Source organism: Poecilia latipinna, unplaced genomic scaffold, assembly GCF_001443285.1.
Source record: "Poecilia latipinna isolate Pla-1442-1.1 unplaced genomic scaffold, P_latipinna-1.0 Scaffold902, whole genome shotgun sequence".
In the NCBI taxonomy this organism is placed as follows: Eukaryota; Metazoa; Chordata; class Actinopteri; order Cyprinodontiformes; family Poeciliidae; genus Poecilia; species Poecilia latipinna.
In genome coordinates this window covers 102,409-124,730 of record NW_015113518.1, presented here as the reverse complement: position 1 = coordinate 124,730, position 22,322 = coordinate 102,409, and the positions used below count along the sequence as shown (strand labels likewise).

Sequence of the window (22,322 nt, the reverse complement as noted above, 5' to 3'; positions counted from 1 at the left end):
GAACCAAATCATATACGATGAGGTTGATTATTTTCTGCGACGTACCTCGGGTGGGGTGTGTGCAGATGGGGTTGTGAGTGAGGCGTTGGACGACGCGTTGGACGGGGAAGGGCTGACGGAGAGCTTGGAGTTCCTCTCTCTCGCTTTGGGTACTCTGCCATTCACCTAATCAGACAAACATTCATCGGCATTCCTTCAAAGATTCAAATAGTTTATGCAATAATATTAAGAGCAAGACAGCAGGAAGTCAAGCTTTGTTGTAGTATCCAATTTCGCCACATGGGGGCAGAGGCGGATTTGAAATATTTTAGAAAACTATTCAGACCGGACTCACTTTAATAATATAAAGTGTGCCACGTAGTAAAAAATAAAATAAAATAAAAACTGGGCAAAACATTTTTATCTAAAAATTTTGTTCTAAGCATATACCATTATAAAATCTCTACATTTATTTTGGAAAATAAATTGTAGGAATTTCACAAAAAATATAAAATAATGAAAAGCTGGTAAACAAAAAAAAAAAAATTAAAAGAAAAATTAAGAAAATGAATCTTAACTTTGATGCTGTATTGGCAAAAAACCTTTCCAGCTAGTTGGTCACGGACTTGTTAACGTGTTACTGGTTAAACACTTTTATCCACCAGTAATGCAGCGTTTCACCTGACCTCCAGGTTCATCTCCTCCCTTCACTGCTCATCGACGCGCGTTACGCAACAATGCACGGAAGAAGTATGACCGCGGTTGCACATAACGTTCCTGAGTAACAGGAAGTGCCGGTCAGGTTTCACTCTGCATATCTGGCCCAAAGCCAGAGTCAAATTGGTCAGCGTAAAAAACAAAGCAGTTTCTCTTAATTCTCTGTGTGGGCGAATTCACCTAAAACAATATCACTTACATGTCGATATAAGTGTATTTACACAGAGAAGAGATGTTCTGGATATCTGACACTTGTGATGCAAATGACATTGAAACAACAAACACGAGTGCAAGGTTATGAGGTTTTGTTTGTATATGCAATACCTGATTTCAAAGAAAATGTTTGGCAACTGGGAAAGTTAGTGGAAAAGTAAACAGGGATTCAAAGTCTGGCTGTACTCCCCGGTCGCTAACGAAAGCAGGAGAAAAACAAATCGGCTTTGCTGTATAAAAGTTTTATAAATCTTTTTAAATCTGGACAAAACCGTTCCCATTTCTATTGTTCAAACTTATTTCAGAAAAAAGAGGTATTTTTTTTCCATATACAGTCTATGAAGCACACAAATCATCCAAAGTTTTTGGAGAACCAGTGGGGTGGAGCCTTTAGCAGATCTCCACACAATAAAGACCAGAGTTGTAAGACAATAACAGGAAAGGCAGTTCCGTAAACGTCTTTGATTAATAAATCAATTCATCAGTGTTTCAATTTTCCAAAGTAGCACACCACTTTAACAAAAAAAAATACATATACAAAGTTATATTTTGCTTTCGAACATCCTTGGTTTCAAGGAGTTCTTGAAGCAGAAAACTATTCTTGTCCTCTTTCTGTTGGCAGGAAGAAGCTGGATCAGAGAAGAGGGAAGTGGCCTCTGTGGGAGATTGGTCATCTTTCCACACTTCAAAGTTCAAATCTCACACTAAGTTTTTGTTTCAAAGCCAGCTCATTAAAAAAAAAAAAAAAAAAAAAAGTCTCTGAAATCTCAGAGACGAGTCTGTTATTGTTGGTTAATCTCACCTTCTCTTCTGTTTCTCCATTAACGACTGGCTCTGGAAGTGGACCTGCAGAAAAAATAAAAAATAAAAAAATCACAGCAGTTAGCCAGGTAAATGTCTCAATTTGTCTCAGTAAGTCAACTAATTTTTATAAAAAAAATATATATAAAAAAAACATGCAGGAGTTCTTTTCTTATCAACCACATGTTGAAAAGTTGAAGCTTTAGCGTTACCTTCCATCCTATTAACTCCCTTTAGCCTGAACAGATGACTTCTTATAAGAGACAAAGCAAAATATCTGGCTTTTTAAGAATAATTTTAGATTTAAATCTTCAAATCCTTATTGCCTGCGTACCTCTGTGACCTGTACTCTTAAAACAAGCCTCAACGTAGCCCTGGCATGAGTGGCGGTTTTGTACTGGACTTTGTGGAAACCGAACAAAGTGCTGCGCAGCGAAGGCTGCTTGGAGACGCGCAGCGGTGTGTGTCGGTTCGCTGAGTGACAGTGGGCAGCGTGTGGAGAGCTGGCAGTTACCCGGGAAACACCTCGCTGAAATCTTTCCCCTGCAAAGAGGGTTATTATTTCTAATTCTGGACTGAGCAATGTAATCCGTCACGGAAATATAGAAAGTAGAAGTAAATTGATTAAAATAGGACAAATTGATGGGATGCAGGTAGAAGTTGTTGTTTTTTTTATTAGTTTTAAGCTAACATCTTTTTGCCGTTCTGCACTTTGAGTAGAATAAGTCTAGCAACATGGGTAATTAGTGGGGCTATCTGCTCCGATAGCAATGCTGCTACTGGCTGCTTGGCAGACCAGCTTCCAGGCAGCTTAGAACTTTTTGCACAGCGTTACCTTAATAAGAGTGATAGGAGGCACTCTTACTACAGAACCTGAAATATTCCCAAACAGGCTATTTAGTCTTTTTTTCAGCCATCTGATCAGCAGTTTGCAGCAATAGGTGAGGGAGGGGCAGTGCTACTTAACTTTATACTTTATTGTCATTGCACAGCACCACTAAATTGTGTCTTTGACAGCCTTAAGGTTCACAAGTTTAACAATAAACAACCATAAAAACATGACCTGGGCAGGAAAATAGACCATACAATTAAATCAGACACTTTTTTTTCCAGTTTTAGGTTACAGCTCCATATCCCATAATTTGTACAATTTGTCTGACTTTGGCTAATAAAAGTACACCCACAAACACAGAAAAAAATGAAAGTGAACCTGTCTGGTCCTAAATATTAATCCTCAAAGTCCCAAGAGACTTAGCTGAGGCTCAAACTGTTCAAACTATGCAGTTTCTCTGCCGACTCGATTTACCTGACTTATCATTGACTGAGGAATCACTGGACCAAGTAACCTTATATATATGATATAAGGAGACTAAAATGAAAAGTTGTTTTGGACGCAAAATAAAATAATAAATAAATAAATAAATAATAATAAAAGTTGAGACAGAGTTCCTCTACTGTTGCCTTTTTTTCCCCATTTAAACGTCTCTGCCTGGGTGCAAAGACGTTCATGTTTATAAAAGTAATGTTTTGGCAAAATGGTTCTCAAGGTCCTTATTAAAAACTGAACGCCACACACGTGGTGAGTGTCTAAGGAGCAATCTTGTGTTTTCTGGGAGAGGCTTTTACATCAGAAACAAGAACTTTACTACAGCTCCCTCTAGTGGCTTTATTAAAAAAACAACTCAAAACAAACCTCTTCTTGAGATAAAAAGGGCAAAAAGTAAGATGAAGTGGTTTGTGACCTTCACCTGCACTCTGAGACACATCGTCAGATTAAAATAATAACATTTGAGAAAATGCTGTGAGATTACTAAAATGTAGGGTTTTTTTATACATATATGTATTTTGGTGTTTTTTTGCACCGTTAGGCTCAATTTCAGAAAACCTCTTTGCCCTCAAACGTAAACAAGCCGGCTAGTCTCTGATCCATCTGTTCTGATGTATTTATGCTGAAAGATTAACTTTCCCTGCAGGGCAACAACATTAGGTGGTGGTGGCAGGAAGTGGTTTAGTGTCTGTGATCCTCAACAAAAAGAAGGAGAGAGACAGAGAGAGAGAGACAGAGAGAGAGAAAGAGAGAGAGAGAGAGAGAGAGAGAGAGAGAGAGAGAGACAGAGCGTGGCTTGTAAAGAAAAGAAAAAAAATATATAGCAGAAGAGAGCCAAGGAACAAGAGGGGAGGCAGTGAAGTGGCTATAAATACAGCCGGTGACTGACAATGAACCTGGAGAGAAACATTACGAGATAATTGGAGTCATTCAATCAATCACTGCCTCACAATTGCTGCTGATGGGAGTAATGGTGGTGGTGGTGGTGAAGCAGCCTTCTCACCAGTTAAGTGCTTGGAGGTGGGGGTCACCCTGCATCTCTTGAAGAAGGCGTCGGTGTCGGGGTCCACCACGAGCAGCCGGGTCACGTCTCCGCCCGCTTTGATGGCGCCGACCACCTCTGAATGCGTCTTCCCCTCCACGGAGATGCTGTTCACCTGAAGAAGATGATAAAAAAAATCCTTTTACTTTAACCAGGCGTAGTTTTTTTTTTCTGTACGTTTGCTGGCATGTGGTTTATCGCGGTTTTCTTTTCTCAACAGTATCAAACAGGAAGTCCTGTGTCCACACAACCACACACACACACAAAAAAAGATAGTGCACATTCTTCCATGTATTTACAGTCTTTTCAGAGACTATCGTGCCTTAAGAACGGCACGATCCATCATGGGCCAGCTTTCAGATCAGATGATTATTTTTCTGTTTAAATCTCCATGGGAAAGCATGTGAGAAATGTCTCAAGCCATGTGTGTGTGTGTGTGTGTGTGTGTGTGTGTGTGTGTTTAAGTCACTGGGTGGACCTCCAAGACTTAAGCCCAGTCCTTACAGAGGAAGCTGGACAATAGCAGCTCGGCCAGTAACAGCAGCAACAATGGCTGTCCGCTCCGTCCTCAGTGGGTGGTGTGGCCGTCTGGGGCCCTCTCAGGGAGTGGAGACCCAACTCAAGACTGAAGCACATCCTGCAGTCCGCTTAATCCCCCTCTTTTTCCTTTCATTACCTTTAATTGTAGTGCTGCTTATTTATTTTTTATTTTTTTGCAAAGAGGAGTGCAGCAGACTATAGTCCAGCTTAAGTGCTGCAGCTACGGTCACATTGTTTTTCTTGCAGTATTGTAACTTGTGGCTCAAGCCGGCCCCTTTCCTGCCATCTGATTTGTTATGAAATTCGGTTTCTGTGTTGCTTTGCCTGGAAGTTTCTTAGGCATGACGTAAAGGAAGGTGTTTTGTTTTTTTTGTTGTTTTTTTTTCCCAACATTTCCATTACAGTCGTTATTTATTAGTCTGACTCTGGATTCTCAGCGTCCACAGGCCTGCCAGGTCCGACTAACGGTTCAAAGTATTTTAACCTCAACTTATATTTGGCAAAGTTTCATATCATTCTCGCGGTGAGCAGTTTATTTGCTTAGTTTTGGAAACTGTATTTTTCCATTACATCTGCAGATGCAGTTTAAAAATGATATTTCTAGTTAGAAACTATTTTTTGCAAACTGCAGTTGGATATCTGATATCTTAGTCGTAGATCGACTTGTAGATGCAATTTTCTGCAAACCACATCCACACAGCTGCATTTGTTAGCCCTGGTTTAAGAAACACTAAAAACACCTTAATCTCATTTTGAAAAGGTCGTGGCAGCTCTCTTACGGTGCGTTTTATTCTGGCCCAGCATCGTGTGTCACGCCTCCAGTTGTCTAAAACTTGTACATTATCTCTCTGACTGTAGATATTAGCCTAATGTCTAACCCTAAAATATTATTTTCATTTTTATCGGCTGACATTAAATCAGACTAAACATTCTCTCACTTTGGTCAGTTAAGATTACCTGAATTATTTCTTAGTTAAACATAAAGAGAAACCTTTATTGCTTTTTTTTTTTTTTTGTAAAATGTTGGAAGTTTACAAACAGTATTTGGTCGACAAACATTTTGTGAATCCTCCCACATACGTCTCAAACGATGTGGAAAAGTTTTTTCAGGCTGCGTTTCTCACTCTCCTTTTCAACTCGGCCCAAACATTTCCAGTGGGGCCGAGATTAGGGTTTAGCAAAGATTGCTCCAAACGTGGTCACTTTAAGCTTTAACGTCTGCCACTGAAACGCTTTAATTATAGTTTTATCAGAACGGATCTCTGAAAATTAAGGCGTTTGTCGTGGAGTGACAATCTTTTTAATAATGGATTCTTCTGTGCCGAGTGGCCTTTCAGTCCAGGCTCATACAGGACTGTAGATAATTCAGCAATACCAGCATCAATCAGCATATTTACATGGTCTTCTGCTTTTTTTAAAAATATATATTTTACACCTAAACATGTTCCTCTCTGCGACACACAACAAATGAATGTGGCATTTTTTTAAAATTGCTCCAATGGGATGAAGTCTACAGTTTTCTCCCTGATATCTTGTCTGATTTATTTATTTATGTCCATAAAAACAAAGAAGCCACGTTCAGGACATGTGTCTCTAATTAACTCAAATATATTGCCAATCTGTCAGAACTTCATCTGGACTTTCACACATTTTTAAGTCTAGAATTTGAAGAAAGACTTTAAATAGAAGCCACAATATTTTTGACATTTAGAACTTGGAAATCCTTTTACCTATTGTGATTAAAATCTAATCTAACATAAAGGACGTGCGTCTTTATACAGGGTTTTATAAACATGATTTCACCTGTTTATGCCCTTTTTAAATGCATGTTCTTATGTTTCCCCCGTTTTGAACAGTGACTGAGGAAGATTAGCCTCCGTCTCACTGCTTCACATTACAATACTGGCAAACCCCATTCAAATTTCCAAATTAACTGTTTTTAAAATAAGCTCATCTTTGCTGCAGTCGAGAACGACTGAAACCGGTTCAAACAAACAAACATGAATTCCTGTTCTTACGCACTTGATACCTGAAACGTGAAGCCGGCGGATCACAGAAAAGCCCAGAACAGCGAACATATAAAGGCTTTCAGTCTTAAACCACACTGTAGGTGAGGCCTGGTTGCACAACGCGCCATTCTTCTCTATTTTTGTCTAAGAAACCCTGAGCTGACGACAGCGGAAGTGTGCAAGGCAATCAGGATGCGTCTGTGGGAATGTTTTCTGGCAGGTGGCTCTTAAGAGCTTATTTCTATATGAATACAACAGGACTGATCCAGTCAGACTTAGCTTTAATGGTGTCTCTGTGCTCATTTCCCGTCCTGTGTGATCTTCAAAGGACTCCAGCTCTTTAACATTACCTCTACTATCCTGTCCTTCGGCTGCAGGCCGGCCCTCTCAGCTGGAGAGTCGTCATCCACCGCTCTGATGTACTGGCCCGGCCGCGCCCGCTCGCTGTGCAGGTTGAAGCCATATCCGTTAGACCCCCGCTGGATCACGCAGAGACGTGGCCGCAGCTCGGCGCGCTCCTCCTGCAGGACAAATCACACATGTTAGAGATCTGAGCGGCAGGAGTGAAGCAGTGGGTCAGCCCCTTAGGGAGGAAAAAAAAAAAGAGAACAACTAAATACCTCCACCATGGGTGTCGGTTCAGAGAGGACAAGGGGCACGAAGATGACGGAGAGCTCCTGTGACTCGTTTACCATGAATATACAGCCGAGGGCGAACATGCAGGTGTCTGCTGCGGCATGCTGCAGTGTTGTGTGCCGTGTTTTCAACAATCAGGGGTAAACTTCAGCGGCGCTTTTTTTCGGCCCACGTGATTCCGAGTGCTCGCCAGGAAGGAAAGGGGGGTCTGTGATTGGAGGTCTGTTGGGAAGGTTTCTGGAGTATTTGCGAAGGGGGCTCTGAGGAAAAGGGACCGGTTCCGGAGCGGCTCCGAGGAGGACAATGGGAGCTGGGCGTTGACCTCTGACCGCCTCTCCCATCTCTGTCTCGACCAATCCTGCTCCGGGATGGCAGGGAGAGTCGGAGCTGTATTGTCATCCAGGAAAAAACCTCCAGCCTGATCCCAGAGCCTCCCTTCCGCTGGTGGGATGAAACGGGTTCTAAGTTTAGAACCCGGAGGGTCGAATGGTTTTGTCATCAAAGAGGACGATGCTGAAATAATGAGCAAAATCCTAGAGTCAAGGCGACCTTTGTCACCGTGGTCACACCTGAACTGACGCTCCCTCCCTTAGTCAACTAGACGCTTTCAAGAGAAATCAATGGCCAACTAAAAGCACATAAAACCATTAACTTTACTTATTTCAACACTTGATGCAGCCTGGCTCAACAATTAATCTCGCAATGATTGATTGTCACTTCGCTGTTACGAAACCCAGCTGTTCTTACCCAACAACATCTGCTGTTTTGCAAACTGCTCCGTTTTGCAGAAAAAACGTGCCTAAAATGAGAAATTCATGTCTGGGTTTAACAGAAGTCAAAATGTTTAGAGGAAGATCTGTGTTGGCAGAAAGAGAAACCATGAGCATAAACTGGAACAGTTAGAATATATACGTCATAGTTTCTACACCGGAAGATGCTAAACTGAGAAATTAATTTCTTATAAGTCACATTGTAGAGGAAAAAAAGAGGCCACACCACTCTTGTGATTAATGAATCACAATGTCTGTGACCCTTTGTAGGAACCCAGCAGCTGATAGAAACTGGAAACGTAACCTCTGAGGTTAAATTGACTTAATTTAAGAAAAAAGTCACCTCAGAAACGAGAACTGAAATTAAATTACATGGCATTAGGATCGTCACTGTAGTCTCTGCCAACGCAAAGACGCAGCAACAAAGCAGTATTTGATAGACTGTTGCCCTGTGCAGTGAAAATGCAGTTTCACCATCGCAGATTTTTTTTCTCTTATTTGCTTTTATGTCACACAAAATGTTTGAATAACTTGAGTAAATACAAAATGATTTCAGTAAAAAGCTATCCAATCTATTTGGGTGAAAATGTAGCTGTCCTCAATGTTAAGTCAAAAATTAACTGTGAGCATTTTTGGTTCAGTTTCACCAACCTCACCTAAGCCATACCTGTAAAATCAATGTGTTTTAAAGTAAGACCCGTCTGACATCATGAAATAGGCTAAAAGATCTCGAAAAGAAACACATTCAGAAATTCAGAGTTAGGAAAAGGAAACACAAACTCTGTTTTAATACTGCTACTTATGCCAACAGGACTACTTCCTAATATGCTAAAGATAGTTTCGTACACCCTGGAGGATGTTTTTGCATCAGTGACAACAAGCATAACAAATATAATTTGCAGAAGGGTAGATGGTTAATGTGATAGAATTGCATTGCATTCCATCAGTGTCAGCATCTTTTTTTTTCTATTTACTAAAATCATGTTGAGAATCTCTTCGCTTTTGCTTTCTTCTTTAATATCCGTTTGACACAAGCTAAGAAAGAACTGATGAAAATAAATCAGTTTTTAAACAAAAATGATACATAATTCTGAATCTTAACCCTGAATGTGTTGTCTAATGACAAAATAAATATATTCCTACTCAATGTAGGTTTTTCCAAGGTTTGCATGCAGAAGTAAAAAGTGTAAGCAGATTTATTACACTTCTATGATGTGGAGTTTCTTTAAATTGGGGCTAAAAATATTGGTAATATCAGGGTCTTGTTAATGAGCTACTTTGTGATGAGTGGCCAAAATGTGACTTTTAAATTAGCATATAAATCATCTTAATTGTTTGTGTAATTTTAATCTCTTTCCTTGTGTAAAGACCTTAGCATATACCAAGTGCTGCATGAAACACAAACAAACATGCATTGCCTTATGAGGGCTCTAAATTGCAAAGATGCAAGTAAAATTACAGAGGGGACAAAAAGGTGGAGTCTGCTTTTTATGCCTCATTTTGCGTCAGTGAGTCTAAATTAGTGGATCGTTTCCTCTCTTATTGCCGTTCCCCCAATGCTGCAGGAGCACTTTGCACCATTTTCAAGCTATGTTTAACTCAGAAAAGCACCATCTCTTGTGCAACGTTAAAAACTCCTTTGATTCACAGTCTAGCTACGTCTCACGTCGTACGTGCTAATCAGCGAAACCCTGTGTGCGCGTGACGACGTGAGTTTGGGTTTCAAAGCTCCTGCTTGTTTTTGTGCTGATTTCTCTTTCATGTTAGGAAGTTGAGCCATCAGATGGAAGCATATTGAGGAAAGATGTGTCAACAGTTCCTGTTCTTCACTTCCTCTCTCGTCAAAGGGAAAGTCTGAGTCCCTGAAAGTGCGTTCATTTCAATAAACATTTTTATTTTTTATTTTATTTTTTCCATTTCCGGGAGGAACGTTTCGCAAACTCTAATAAAGACGCCATTTGACTTTGATATTTCATAAAACTGCGGCAAATATTGATAAGCGGGACAAGATGGTGAGGATTATAATTTTTTTTTAAGCTTCCTCAAGAGATAAAGAGCTTCACGCTCGTGAGATGATGCTGGATTATCATGTTTCCTCTGAAACATTTTGTCATATTGGACATAGTGTGCTTGTACCGTTAAAGCACTGAGCAGCTGGAGTACAATCACATTTGTTAGCGTCTTGAATTCCCGTCCCGGGTTGCGTGTGCTCAGCAGATTCCACAGATTGCCGAGCCGTGTGGAGATTCCTCGGCCCCCCCGCTCCTCCGTGACACAGACCGTCCTCTGTTGTCCCTGCCGGGGTGAGCTGCGTCCCGTCCCAAGCCGCAGGGATGCCCAGCGTCAGCTGGGGGAGTCCAGTGGCATGCCTGAAACGTTTCGTCTTTCTCTTTCCACTTGTCTTCATGCAGATTAGCATATCTAATGTCTAAGTGAGATTATAATCACACATCACGCACAATTTAGGACTCCCCCCCCCCCTTTTCCATCAGAGATGAGTGCAATGCATCATCCTTAATCTTTTCCAACTAGCACTCCCATTAAAAGTCTTCAGTTTGGAAGTTGCTATACCGACTGGAGATGGGTTAGCTATTCTGGGTTTTGTTCGTTTTGAAGGCAGATCAGAGATGCAAGATGGTATTGAAAATAATTCAGTTTTGACATTAAAGGTTTTCCATTGTAATTGGCAAATTTTAAACCCTCAAAATACCAGATTTTTATTTTTATTAGTCAAAGAATCCGTTTCTGGTTTTGGAGCCTTTTGAACTGTATTTTTAATTATATATATATATATATATATATATATATATATATATATATATATATATACACACACACACACATACACTGTATATATTCTGTATGTATATATTCTGCCTTAGGTGCGTGACACTTTTGTAGAAATAAATCTTAAGCTTTAGCTCCTGCTTTGTTTTTAAGATTCACTTCACAGCTTGACGTGATCGTGCACCAGATCTGTTCTGGGTTCCCTCAAGCTCTGATAACAAGGAAACATCACAGTTTGGTTTGACATAACAGCGCCTGAAACTGAAAGGGAGGATTAGCTTCTATTTTTGCTCTTTTGCAGAAGGGAAACATTTGTATACGTCAGACAGTTACAAAAGGCTTTGCTTTTTATCATTTTAAGATTCTACAAAGGACTTTTATTGTATTTTTGTACGTTTCCAATCTCATAAAGACGCAAAGAACTTCTTTTAAACTTATTCTCTGTGCTCTCACATGTCAACAATCATTGCTCTGTGGTTTGCAACAAACATTTTCTTTATTTGGACTCACTGCAGATTGAACCATGAAGCTTTCTATCACAAACCGATCGACTAAAGTCATATAATTTCCTACACCGCAGAAGAAATTATCAACAGGAACAATGGATTCAGCAGTAGATGTGACAAGCATAGTTACATTGGATAATCAACTGGTACACACACACACACACACACACACACACACAAAGTGAAAGAATCTATACTCGTGGGACAGTTTTACAAAAATCTTACCGTTTTATCTTGGAACATACATTTAATATAAGGGCAATTAAGTTCAATACTGTGTCAATAAATCACTTTATCTATCCTATGTGGCCAAACCATGACACATCATTAGTGAAAGGGTGATTATATCTAGTTCCTTTCAGGGAAAACCTGCAAGGAGTGTCTGTAAAATCAGAGGAACTTCCCTGACCAGAAGGCCGCCTTCGACATTGTCAAATCTAATGTTGCTTCCAGTTTTTTATTCAAAGTTAGATTTAAACTCTCATTGTATATATTCCTTCCTTACTTGTGTATGCTGAATATTGCCTGTTATCAAACGATATTTTTATGAACCGCTATGTCTGACGTCATAGTTATATGACGATCCCTGGTCTTTCCCATTTTGAAGAGTTGCCAAGGCCTCTGTGTCAGGTCATGCTTATGCTACAGAGAAACAAGAAGTCACTAATTTCAACTTAAAAGCCTAATTTATAGAAGTAAAACAAAAATAAAGAAATGTTTTAACTGTTCCTCCTTTTTGGGACTTGTGGCACCATAAACTGAGTAAAAATATGCTTAATGTTGCACAATCATATGTAACGGGTTGTGTGTAAGTTCAGGAGAAATTAACAGGTTAATTTTTTTAACCCATTACTAACCCCTGTTCAATTTTGTAACCCTTGTTAATCACAGGTATAACAAGCCTAGATCATAAATGCCCTGAGAGCGTAATATCAGCTCAATTTAGAATGTAAACTCATTCAAAGTGTGACGTAAAATGCCAACATATCTAGTTCAGTTTTTATTTATTGCGTTATTAAAAACACAACAAATGCGGAAACAGTTCAATTTAAAAGGAGCGATTTATTATAATTCAATTTAATTCAATTCAGTATACACAGTACCAAGTCGTCTTCACAAAATTAATTTCAGTTCAGTCATGATTATATTTGAAATAATTCCCATTATCAAAGTTCAGTTTGTTTTTCAAATTATTTAAAAAATTCTCCGTCTAAGGAAACTTATCAGATTGCACCGAGTCATTCACTTCTCCTGGACAAGCATGCCGTTGCGTTGTGTTGTTGACTTTACAGCAATCTCTCCACACCGACCATGCATGTGGCGACAGCGGAGAGTAAAAACTTCCCTTTAACAGGAAGTAACCTCCTGCAGAACCAGAACCTGTGTGGCCATCTGGCACTGCTCAGTTAATTACAGCTAATTATTTAACTTTATATTTTAGAAATCCACCTGATTATCTTTAAAAAATATTTTAGCCTGCACTAAAGAAAATGGCCAGAATCAAGCTGATGCTGCAAACACATGCACACACTTCTAAACAAGATATTTAACTCTGACTTCCAAGTAGGCTTGACTGATACGAATCTTCAGGGAGTCGCAAATGTCATAATAAATACCCATCATGTTTATCACCTGCCGCCTGAGCCAGCAGCCATTCTGCATTATCCAGTTTGTTGTGCTGATGCTGTTCAATGGAGGGGAGCTGGAGCCATAAACCACTCAGTGTCTGGCACAGAGGGAGCAATCCTAGTGTGATATTTCAGCTGCTGTGGCCCTGCCACTCAGCCAGCCACTTAATTCGCGTTTTCCCTAATGCTCGGCCAATTTGATGAATAACCACAGGCAGAAACGTAAGAGGAGAACATTCATTTAAAAACATACAAACAAGAAAAAGAGCATTTAATCCAACGCGACATTCCAAATTTTCCCATAAAACCACAGCGGTGCATTTCAGCGGCACATCTTTATGCAGAACAGCCGACATGCTGTGAAATCACACTTTCTGCAGATCGTCAGTGACAACTGGCTATCGGCCATTTCTCTGTCAGCTCTCTGTTCAGACTTTGACCCCGTTTCCCTTGTCGTGGCAATGAAGCAAGACGTCTCTCACATGAGTCTGGCCTCTTTGATCAGCATCAACAATAACCGCTGAAGTGACATGCAGCCAGGCACCGTGGTCGCTCCATGACACGGGACGCGAGCCTGGTGGTCCTTGTGATCGTCATGAGCAGGTAACAGCCTCGCGGTCAGACTCCATGTAAATCTTGGTCTTTCCTTAAGCATAGCACAAATTTTTTGTGCTTCTTGCATGCTTTGAGGGAGCCAAGCTGGGTTTCAAGCTGGATCATTGGACCAGGTGGGAGGTTAGGAGAGAGGGGAACAAAGGCCCGATGGAGTCCAACACGCACTGGGAACAGGCTTGACTTTGTGGCGAGAATGTGAACGCAGCTCTTGCTTTAGGTAAAGGAGGATTGGATAGCTGTTAAAAGCCACAAATTGGAAGATGGATGGAGATAAATGCTTGCTAGTCCTTTTAAGAAACCTGTTGTTGGCTGCAGCTGACCTGATCCTGGGGAAGAGGTTCACTTTGCAGTTGGACGACAATCACAAACATGCAGCCAGTGTTAGAGTGGCCCAGCAAACTGAAAATGAATCTGCTCCAGTGTGACTGAGCTGGAGTTGTTTTGAAAAGAAGTGACAAAATGTGAGTTGTCACAGGAGGAAATAGCTGCTTTTTACAAAGTTCTGACTCAAAAAGTATGAATAAAAATGGACCCCTTTGTAGTTTTTTTTTTTCTTTGGAAAAACATAAAATTTTCTTCTGCTTCTCAATTGTGTGCAAATTTGTGTTGGTCTGTCCCACATTAAAGCCCAACAAAACACATTGGAGTTTGTGGCTGGAATGTGGTGAAGTTTTTAAATAAAGTCCATGGGTGTGAATACTTTTTACAAGGAACATCAGGTAAATTTCTTTTTATTACGTTTATTTACCCCAGGATTGTCTAAAATCCAGTCAACGTCATCCAATCATACACCGAAAAAAAAGCAACACAGACAACACAACAGATGAATGCGAAAATAAATAAATAAATAAATAAATAATGAAATTTCTCATAAAATAAAGGATGACATGAAGAATAGAAATAGTGGCATTGAAAAAAAAAAAGCTGAGCAATCAGGCTTTGTTGAAAACAAGCAGAGCTGATGACATGAACTGGGCACGCTCTGTTCCTGTGGCCTCACTGTGAAAGCTTTAAAACCACAGAACCTGGAAGCTGCGTGGCTCATGGCTCGGTTCTGGTGCTCAATCACTTCTGAGCCTGCACTGCATATCGTTTCAGATTTGTTGTGTTTGTATGGGGACGGTTTGGGCTTGGAAGTGATGGATGGAAGGACCTTTTCTTTTATCACCTTTTCTTGTTGTACTTGGCGCCGACATCCCATTCTGAACAGTCTCAGAACATAGATGTCATTGTTATGTTTTGGAGAGGGACAATGAGTCATGTTCTGGGACAAAAATACAATTTCAGATAGTTCTGAACACCCAGATTTGGGCTAATAAAAGAATTGTTGTTGCATCTCGTCTACTGTGTTGAACCCGGCACACTTTGTCTTTCTTTCAGGGTATTGCATCCAGTTACCTAAGCAATGGACATACTTAAAACATTCAAAATGCTACAGTTGCGAATCGCTTATATAAAAGCAGCTAATAACTCTCACCTGCTTTCTGCGACTCCCCTCAATCTCTCATGGACACACATGGTCACACCTTGGCCCATGAATATTTAATGAGTGGTAGAAAAAAGCTCGTTATGGAGGCTTTTGTTGCTGGACGTAGCAGCTTTTCATATCAACTTACCAACATCTACACCCGACAAAGCTAAATAGTTAACAGCTATTGTCACTCTTCTTCTTAACGTTATCGGTCTTCATACAGATTTTGTGTCATAATGTTAAATAGAGTCGTGAAAGAATGCCACCAGGCTTTACTTGTGCCCCCACCAGGCTAAGCATTGCTTATTTATTTAAGCCTTTTTTTTTTTTTTTTTTAAGATTTTATAGTTGGTGTTCAGGTATAAATCTTCCAATCTTTCAGTAACACATAATTATCAAGTGATATTTTCAAATATCCTGTCAACTTTAAACATTTTTTAACTCAAAAACACACTGGATGAATGACTGCCCTGGCACACAACCACCAGGCTTAGCGGGTTTTCTGGAGGAAACCTTGAATCTTGTAAATCTGAAACTCAGGCTCCTTCTAGCCTCCTTTTCACCTATGTGTCCACCATAATTTCTTCTACCTTGATAATGAAAACTAAATTTGAAAGCAATATGCCGCTGGATTTAAATAGAAAGCGGCTGAGAGCATTGCGGGGTGAGGGTCGAGTCACTTCCCTCCTCCACCCCCGACAGGGCGGGGCCGAGCCTCCAGCTCATTGTCCGGCCAGGGTGGTGAACCTTTAGCATAATGAAGTGGAGACTTGGAATGTGCCATTGTGGAGAGTCTCTGTCCAGTATCCCATGAGACCCAGTCACCACTAACCTCACCCACCCACCCCCCTCCACACACACACACACACACACACACACACACACACACACACACACACACACAGGATTCAGGTTCCACTCCTGACCTGGAGACAGTGGCCCTGTTGTTTGGGCTGATGTCACACAGTTTTCAGCAGGATAGAGTGCTAAGTAGCTATGATGGCGCGTTGTGGAGAACCCTCCAGACTGATTACTTGCTATGACCCTGATTATTAAAACGATGCAGTGTTCTTCATCTAATTATCTGGAGCTAAACATTTACCAGAGGGAGCTTTTGTTTTGAATTGACATTTAAGCAGCATCACAGGGGAACATGAGCTGACGCGCGCACACACACAAAAAAAGAAAATCGCACACAGTGATGTCTGTGTTTGTTAAGGGTTAAAATGACAGGGTTCCCAGTTGAAGGCCAGCTGAGGATTGTGTGTTGCCCTACCCTTGTTTCTTCCTCCTCTCATTTCCTGGCACCACTCTGTTTAGTGGATGTATATATAAAAACATATCAATACATTTCAAAAGCTATCTCTGCTCTCTAATCGTTATTTCACCAATTAGATTGTTATGTGTTGTGTCACGTTTCTCTATTTTCCCCCCAAATATTACACAGGACATTCTTAGAAAACATTGCCAGAGGGTGTGCAGTCTTTCATGACAACACTCTGCTTACATCAGCTTTTCAAAGTCAAAGCAGCAACACTAAAGACACTATTTTTATCTATATCCTTCTTCTATAAATCCTTAAATACCTCACGGATAAGTGAAACTAGATCAGGGGTGGGCAATCCTGGTCCTCGAGGACCGGTGTCCTGCAACTCTTAGATGTCTCCCTGGTCCAACACACTTGGATCCAACAGCTGAATCACCTCCTAAGAGCAGTCAGGTTCTCCAGAGCCCTGATACCGACCTCATTATTTGACTCAGGTGTTGAAGTAGAGCTGCATCTAAAAGTTGCAGGAGACCGGCCCTCGCGGCCTGGAGCTGCCCACCCCTGAACTAGATTATAGTACAACACTGTTACTGAGTGATTGACTATTAAAAGTTAAATTTACGAATAAAATTAGAATCGCTTAAAAAAGAAAAACATATTTTCCACATGACACTGCACCCTGAGTACACTCTGTTTATTCAGGGTTTGAGAAAGTGAGAGAGAGCAAGACTTTAAAAGGTAGTAGCAAAAGCTAAACATAATGCAGCAACAGTGATCTGTTTTATCTCTCAGGTTTGCTATGAAATTTAGTTAAGATTTTATGCATAGAAATGTTGGCAGTGGTTTAGAAATGCCTGACTTGAGGAAAGTTCACTAGGAATAAACACGGTTTGCGATAATAAAACTCTAAACTGTTGAGCACCAAGATTTGGGTAAAGTTACCTATTTGCAGCACTAGAAAGGTGTTTATGTTGAGGTCAAAGGCTGCAACAAATATTACAAGTTATTTAAATGAAAACTGTGTTTTCTACAATGTGTGTGCATTTTATATCCAGGCATTGAGAAAGTGATAGAGTGGAAGATTTCAGAAGGTGACAAGAGGGAGAGAACAGCAAATGTTGGAAATCTACATTTCATATTTAAGATAAAAATGTATGTTGTCCAAAAATACAATAGGAGACTACTGTTTTATTAATGCTATCCACACTTATTCTGATAAACATTCGACTGAACGTTTTGTTGTTGTATCTACATCTCAGGCCGAAGCTCTAATCTCTCAAAAGGGAAACATGTTGCAATCAGGAATATACAAACCTTTCACAAGGTCCAAGTCTTATAAACAAAACAGAAATCGCTCCAGAATGCACTTGCGCATGCAAACGTGTCCACCTCAACATGTGCCTGAAACGCCCACACAGAACAAATTTAAAATGCGACGACGCCATGTTCAAGTCGGGAGTCCGCAGGTGGTCTGAATGAATCATTCAGTACATCTGATCCTGTCAGACGGCGCTTCGTTACACAAACGGGGAATAATAACCTGGCTTTGTCACAGTAGCTTTTATAGTAACCAGACGTTCAGAGGCAGTAAACCATCAGCTGAACAAACTGAGTGCGTTTAACCAAAGCTTAGCGTCCATTCTTAGGCAGAAGATAACAGATAACCAAACTGACATCACTGTTTATAATGGGATATACGGGTTTTTGTTTTTTAGATGAAAGATTGACTGATGAAAGATTGTTTGTCCTTGAAAGATGGGTCAGAGAGGGATCAAGCTGAAGGAAGTGGGAGAATCCTACGCCAGCAACAATGACAGGAAACCAGCGCTAACGTCCTGAGGTCTGAACCTCCTCCTGACCATCCTGGCTCGAATAGTTACTGTAGGTGTGCCCATTTCTGCCTCCAGTGCAAATAAATTCTCAAAGCTGACGTCTGTTCTATTATCAGCCTCATCAACCTGCTAATCCTTAAAGCATGCCTTTCAATGTCAGTAACTTGAGTAATGGCTCAAACTCTGCTGGCGAACGCACCCTATTCATACCGCATTAGGTGTTTTCAATGCTTGTTCTTCCAACCACTTACTTTCAAAAAAAAAAAAAAAAACCCTTAGTATGTAATAATGTCCAGTCTTACGTCACATCAGACCAGGGAGAAAACTGTGGAGAAGTTTAAAGCAGGATTAGGTTTTGGATATCTCGCAAAGCTCCATCATCTGACAACGGAAAGACAACAACACAACGCACATCCATCCACCTAAATTGACAGGCGGAGCAAGGAGATTATTATTTAGAAAGCAGCCAAGAGACCCACAGTAACAATAGAAGAGCTGCAGGGATCCACAGCTGAACAAATCTCTGCTTTATGGAGTCGCAAGAAAAAAAAAAAAAAAAAAAGCTATAGCTAAATGAAAATAGGTTCCAATTTTAAAATGTTAGGGGCCAAAGCAAACACGCAGATGAAGACACTCTGTCTAATCAAGTTTATTTGTGCGACACATTTCAGCAACACGGCAGTACAAATGCTTAACATCATGAAAACGTCATACAGTCACCAATTATAAAATAAGCGATAAGCATTGAATTTTGTCAGATGCCATCATCAAGTAAAAAAAAAAAAAATATATATATATGTTGATAAATGTTCCACATAATGCTAATCAAAGCAGGTCACAGCAGCTCAGAGCTGATGGGAAGATGGATAGAAATAAATTAATTGCAAACATGCCAGAAACTTTATAAGAGGCTGCAAAAGAGTTAAGATTTGGTTGGAGGTTCTCCTTCCACCAGTAGAGTCTGCGAGACCCAGAAATAACTGATATCCACAGATGATTAGTCAAACTGTTCAGTCTGACATGCCATCAGAAGATCTTCGGACGCGAATGAGGTGATTCTGACTCCTTAGACAAATGCACGCCACACTTTTCAGATTGTTTTCTGCTAAAAATTTTTTCCAACCAATGCAAGTTTTTTATTTAACTTTACATTGATGTGCTACACTGTGTTGGTCTATCAGACAAAAAAACTGATAGACTGAAAAATCCCAATCAGATGCACACAATGCCACGGCGTATGGATACATTTGAAAAGCACTTTGATGAAAATCCTTAATGTTGAAAAAAAACAACAAAAAAAACCCAGGAATTTAAGAAACTGGAAATGTGTTTGGAAGCTTTAGATGGTTAAAATATTCCTCACCTGAGTCACAGCTGTCCTACACAACCTGACAAAACCTCACATGAATGTAATTTCTAATGCTTTGGGCATAAAAATCTAAACTAAATCTCCTCTCACAACTACGCTGGGGATGAGTCTGTTGCAAAAAACGAGCCGTTCTGCACAGGTTTCCAAATAAAGTGAGAATAAAACTGTGTCAGGCGTGACTGGTGACACATCGGTTCCAGGCTCTTTAATAAGCAGCTTTTATAGGAATCAGATTAGAGAGAAGAAATGGCAAACAGAGGGCACTTTGACACAAACTCTACCTCGTGTGTTTGTGGCATCTAGGAGCTGCAGAATCCCAAACACACACACACACACACACGCACACACACACACACACACACACACACACACACACACACACACACACACACACAAATATAAACTTAGAAACGCCTCCCTGCTTTTGAGATTTCATCTAGACACAGCCAATTTCATCTGACAGAAGTGCTCTTCCTCTTCTGTAATTACAGTTTAAAGACAAGCTTGTGAAAGCAGCCGGTGGTGAAGAGGGGAGCTTCCAAAATTACACATCACACCCTGTTTCTACCATCTGAATCATAGGCACTGTTTTTTATTAGAAATGGCTAAATTTGGTCCAAATGTACAATTTAAAATGCAACGTTGCTCATTTGGATGATTATTTATTTGCAAATACTGCCACTAATGATGAAAAGAAAGCACATGATTCAGCAGTCGTGAACTCATTGATTTTGCTTAAAACTACACAGTTAATCGTTTCTCTAACCCCGGTAGGTGCAACAACCGCCTTATCAGCTCCAAGTTACATAACAAACTAAATTTACTCCCACCCGGTTTTTGTGAAGCTGCTTTTCTGAAAGAAAAAAAAAATAGTGCTGCACACAATACTTTGAAAACATTGTGTATTAAAGGCTGTACGTAATACCCACACTACACAAGAACAGTCAAAAAGGTGTGTTAACGAAAGTGTTGTCAATGAAGACTGTTTCTCTTTTCAATATTCAAGCTCTCTCATAAATTAACTTTCACAGTAAAAGATGTAAAAGTTACCTATAACTCAGACTAATGTGAATGCCTGGATTCTCAAAAGATTTGATTTTGTCTAAATATGTATTATTTCAATGTAAAAGTTTTGATGTTTGCGGGTCCTTATTTTGATCTTTTTGGGTCTATAGCATTAAATACTGCTCTTTTCTTCTTATTTTTAAAGGGAAATGCCAGCTGATTTGATTTATATGGGGTTACCTTGAAAAAACAGTCAGTATCTTGCAGATATAAATTATTTATTGCAAGATCATTTACATCTACTATTAGTATTAAACCAGAGGCGACCATGATACTGCGTAACCTCCATTTGTGAGCATGTATTAATTAATTTTTTTCAAATATTAACAACAGGCAACTTTTATCTCGAACATACTAACTTTAGATGTTACACATTTTGAAGTTCTGAGTTCAAATTAAATCCAACATTGTTTATGTTTCTCCAAAATAAGACGAGTACCATTTACTGCAGGTCAGACACTGACTGCTGATAAAGTCTCTGCATAACTCCACTTCAAAAACATAAACTAACACTTTCAGACATCTAGACTGTCTAAATCTTTTCATAATAATATGTGGATTAGAGCATATTTTTGTCATCGTTAATTTCCTGGACTGTATCCAACAATCACCCCCTGCTCAGAATATCTCAGTTTCTGGGACGCTTTATGCTTTTTTTTTTTGTTGTTGTTGTAACCAATCATTTATTCTTGTGCTGCTACAATATTTCGTTGCCTAGACACACGCCGATATAAATAAATTTGGCATGAACATTCAGAAAGTACCCTTAACTTTTAAGCACTTAAATAGTTAAATATTGTGCTCGACTACATGATTCAACTTCTGCGTTCCAATTTCTATGTATTTTACCCTTATGCCCAATATTTTCATTAATGGCGGAGGCTACATCCTCCAGGCACTTTCCTGCCTAAAAGTTTTACAGCGTGGTAAACAGAGCAATGACCTTTGGAACGGCCGATGTGTTTTGGTCTGTTTTTCCGCTCTGCAGTGACGATAGCGGGCTCTGTTCTCCCGGGGCGAGCTGAACGTTTCTGACCCTTAATCACTGCTCATCCATTCTTTTCACACCTCCCTCCTCTTACACGTTCTCACTTCCACCTACCTCCGTCCTCGCGCACACTTTCACAAGGCCTGCAAGCGCGCGCGCGAGCGCTCAACACGGCGTTGCCGTGGCAACCGCAAAGCTTAGCCTCCTCAGCTTCCAGAAACAGAGAGACAGAGAGAGGGAGAGAGAGAGAGAGAGAGAGAGAGAGAGAGTGTGTACACATACAAAGTTCGGGCCGCAAAAAAAAAAAAAAAAGGTGAGATCAGAGAAACAAGAGTTCGACTGCTGAACCGGAGTGGAGTGTGCCTGCAGTGTATGAGATCAGTGTGTGTGTTTCTCTCTCTCTCTCTCTCTGTGTGTGTGTATGTCACTGGCTGAGCGACAGGGCTTGGACACAGGAATGCCAGACAGGATGCAGGAAGAAAATTCCAGAAACAGTTGAGTTAACGCAACATGCGCCTCGAGGTGCCCTTGCAAAGCAGAGACTAGAGACTTGAAGGAGTCTCTAGAGTCTAATTTTCACCACGACGTGCTCCGATGTCGATGGAAAAATCATCTTTAACGCAAAGAGAATTCCCAACTGGGTTTGCTGCTCAACATTATTTACTCTGGGTCTCGGTTTTTTTTTTTTTTTTTTTTTTTTTTTTTTTTTGGTGTTGGGGTGGGGGGGTCAGGTGTTATAAAACCCACGCCCATGAAAAAT

At 40.2% G+C, this 22,322-nt stretch overlaps 1 protein-coding gene across 1 annotated transcript in view; it reads right to left on the bottom strand.

Annotated features, from left to right (window-relative positions):
• LOC106957429 (Na(+)/H(+) exchange regulatory cofactor NHE-RF1-like) overlaps positions 1-22,322 on the bottom strand; it is a 29,621-nt gene that overhangs the window by 913 nt on the left and 6,386 nt on the right. The window contains exons 2-5 of the mRNA XM_015048779.1: positions 6,979-7,149; positions 4,041-4,194; positions 1,712-1,755; positions 46-165 (exon numbers count right to left, since the gene is read on the bottom strand). Of these exons, the coding sequence (XP_014904265.1) occupies positions 46-165; positions 1,712-1,755; positions 4,041-4,194; positions 6,979-7,149 (489 nt within the window). The remainder of the gene's footprint in view (positions 1-45; positions 166-1,711; positions 1,756-4,040; positions 4,195-6,978; positions 7,150-22,322) is intronic.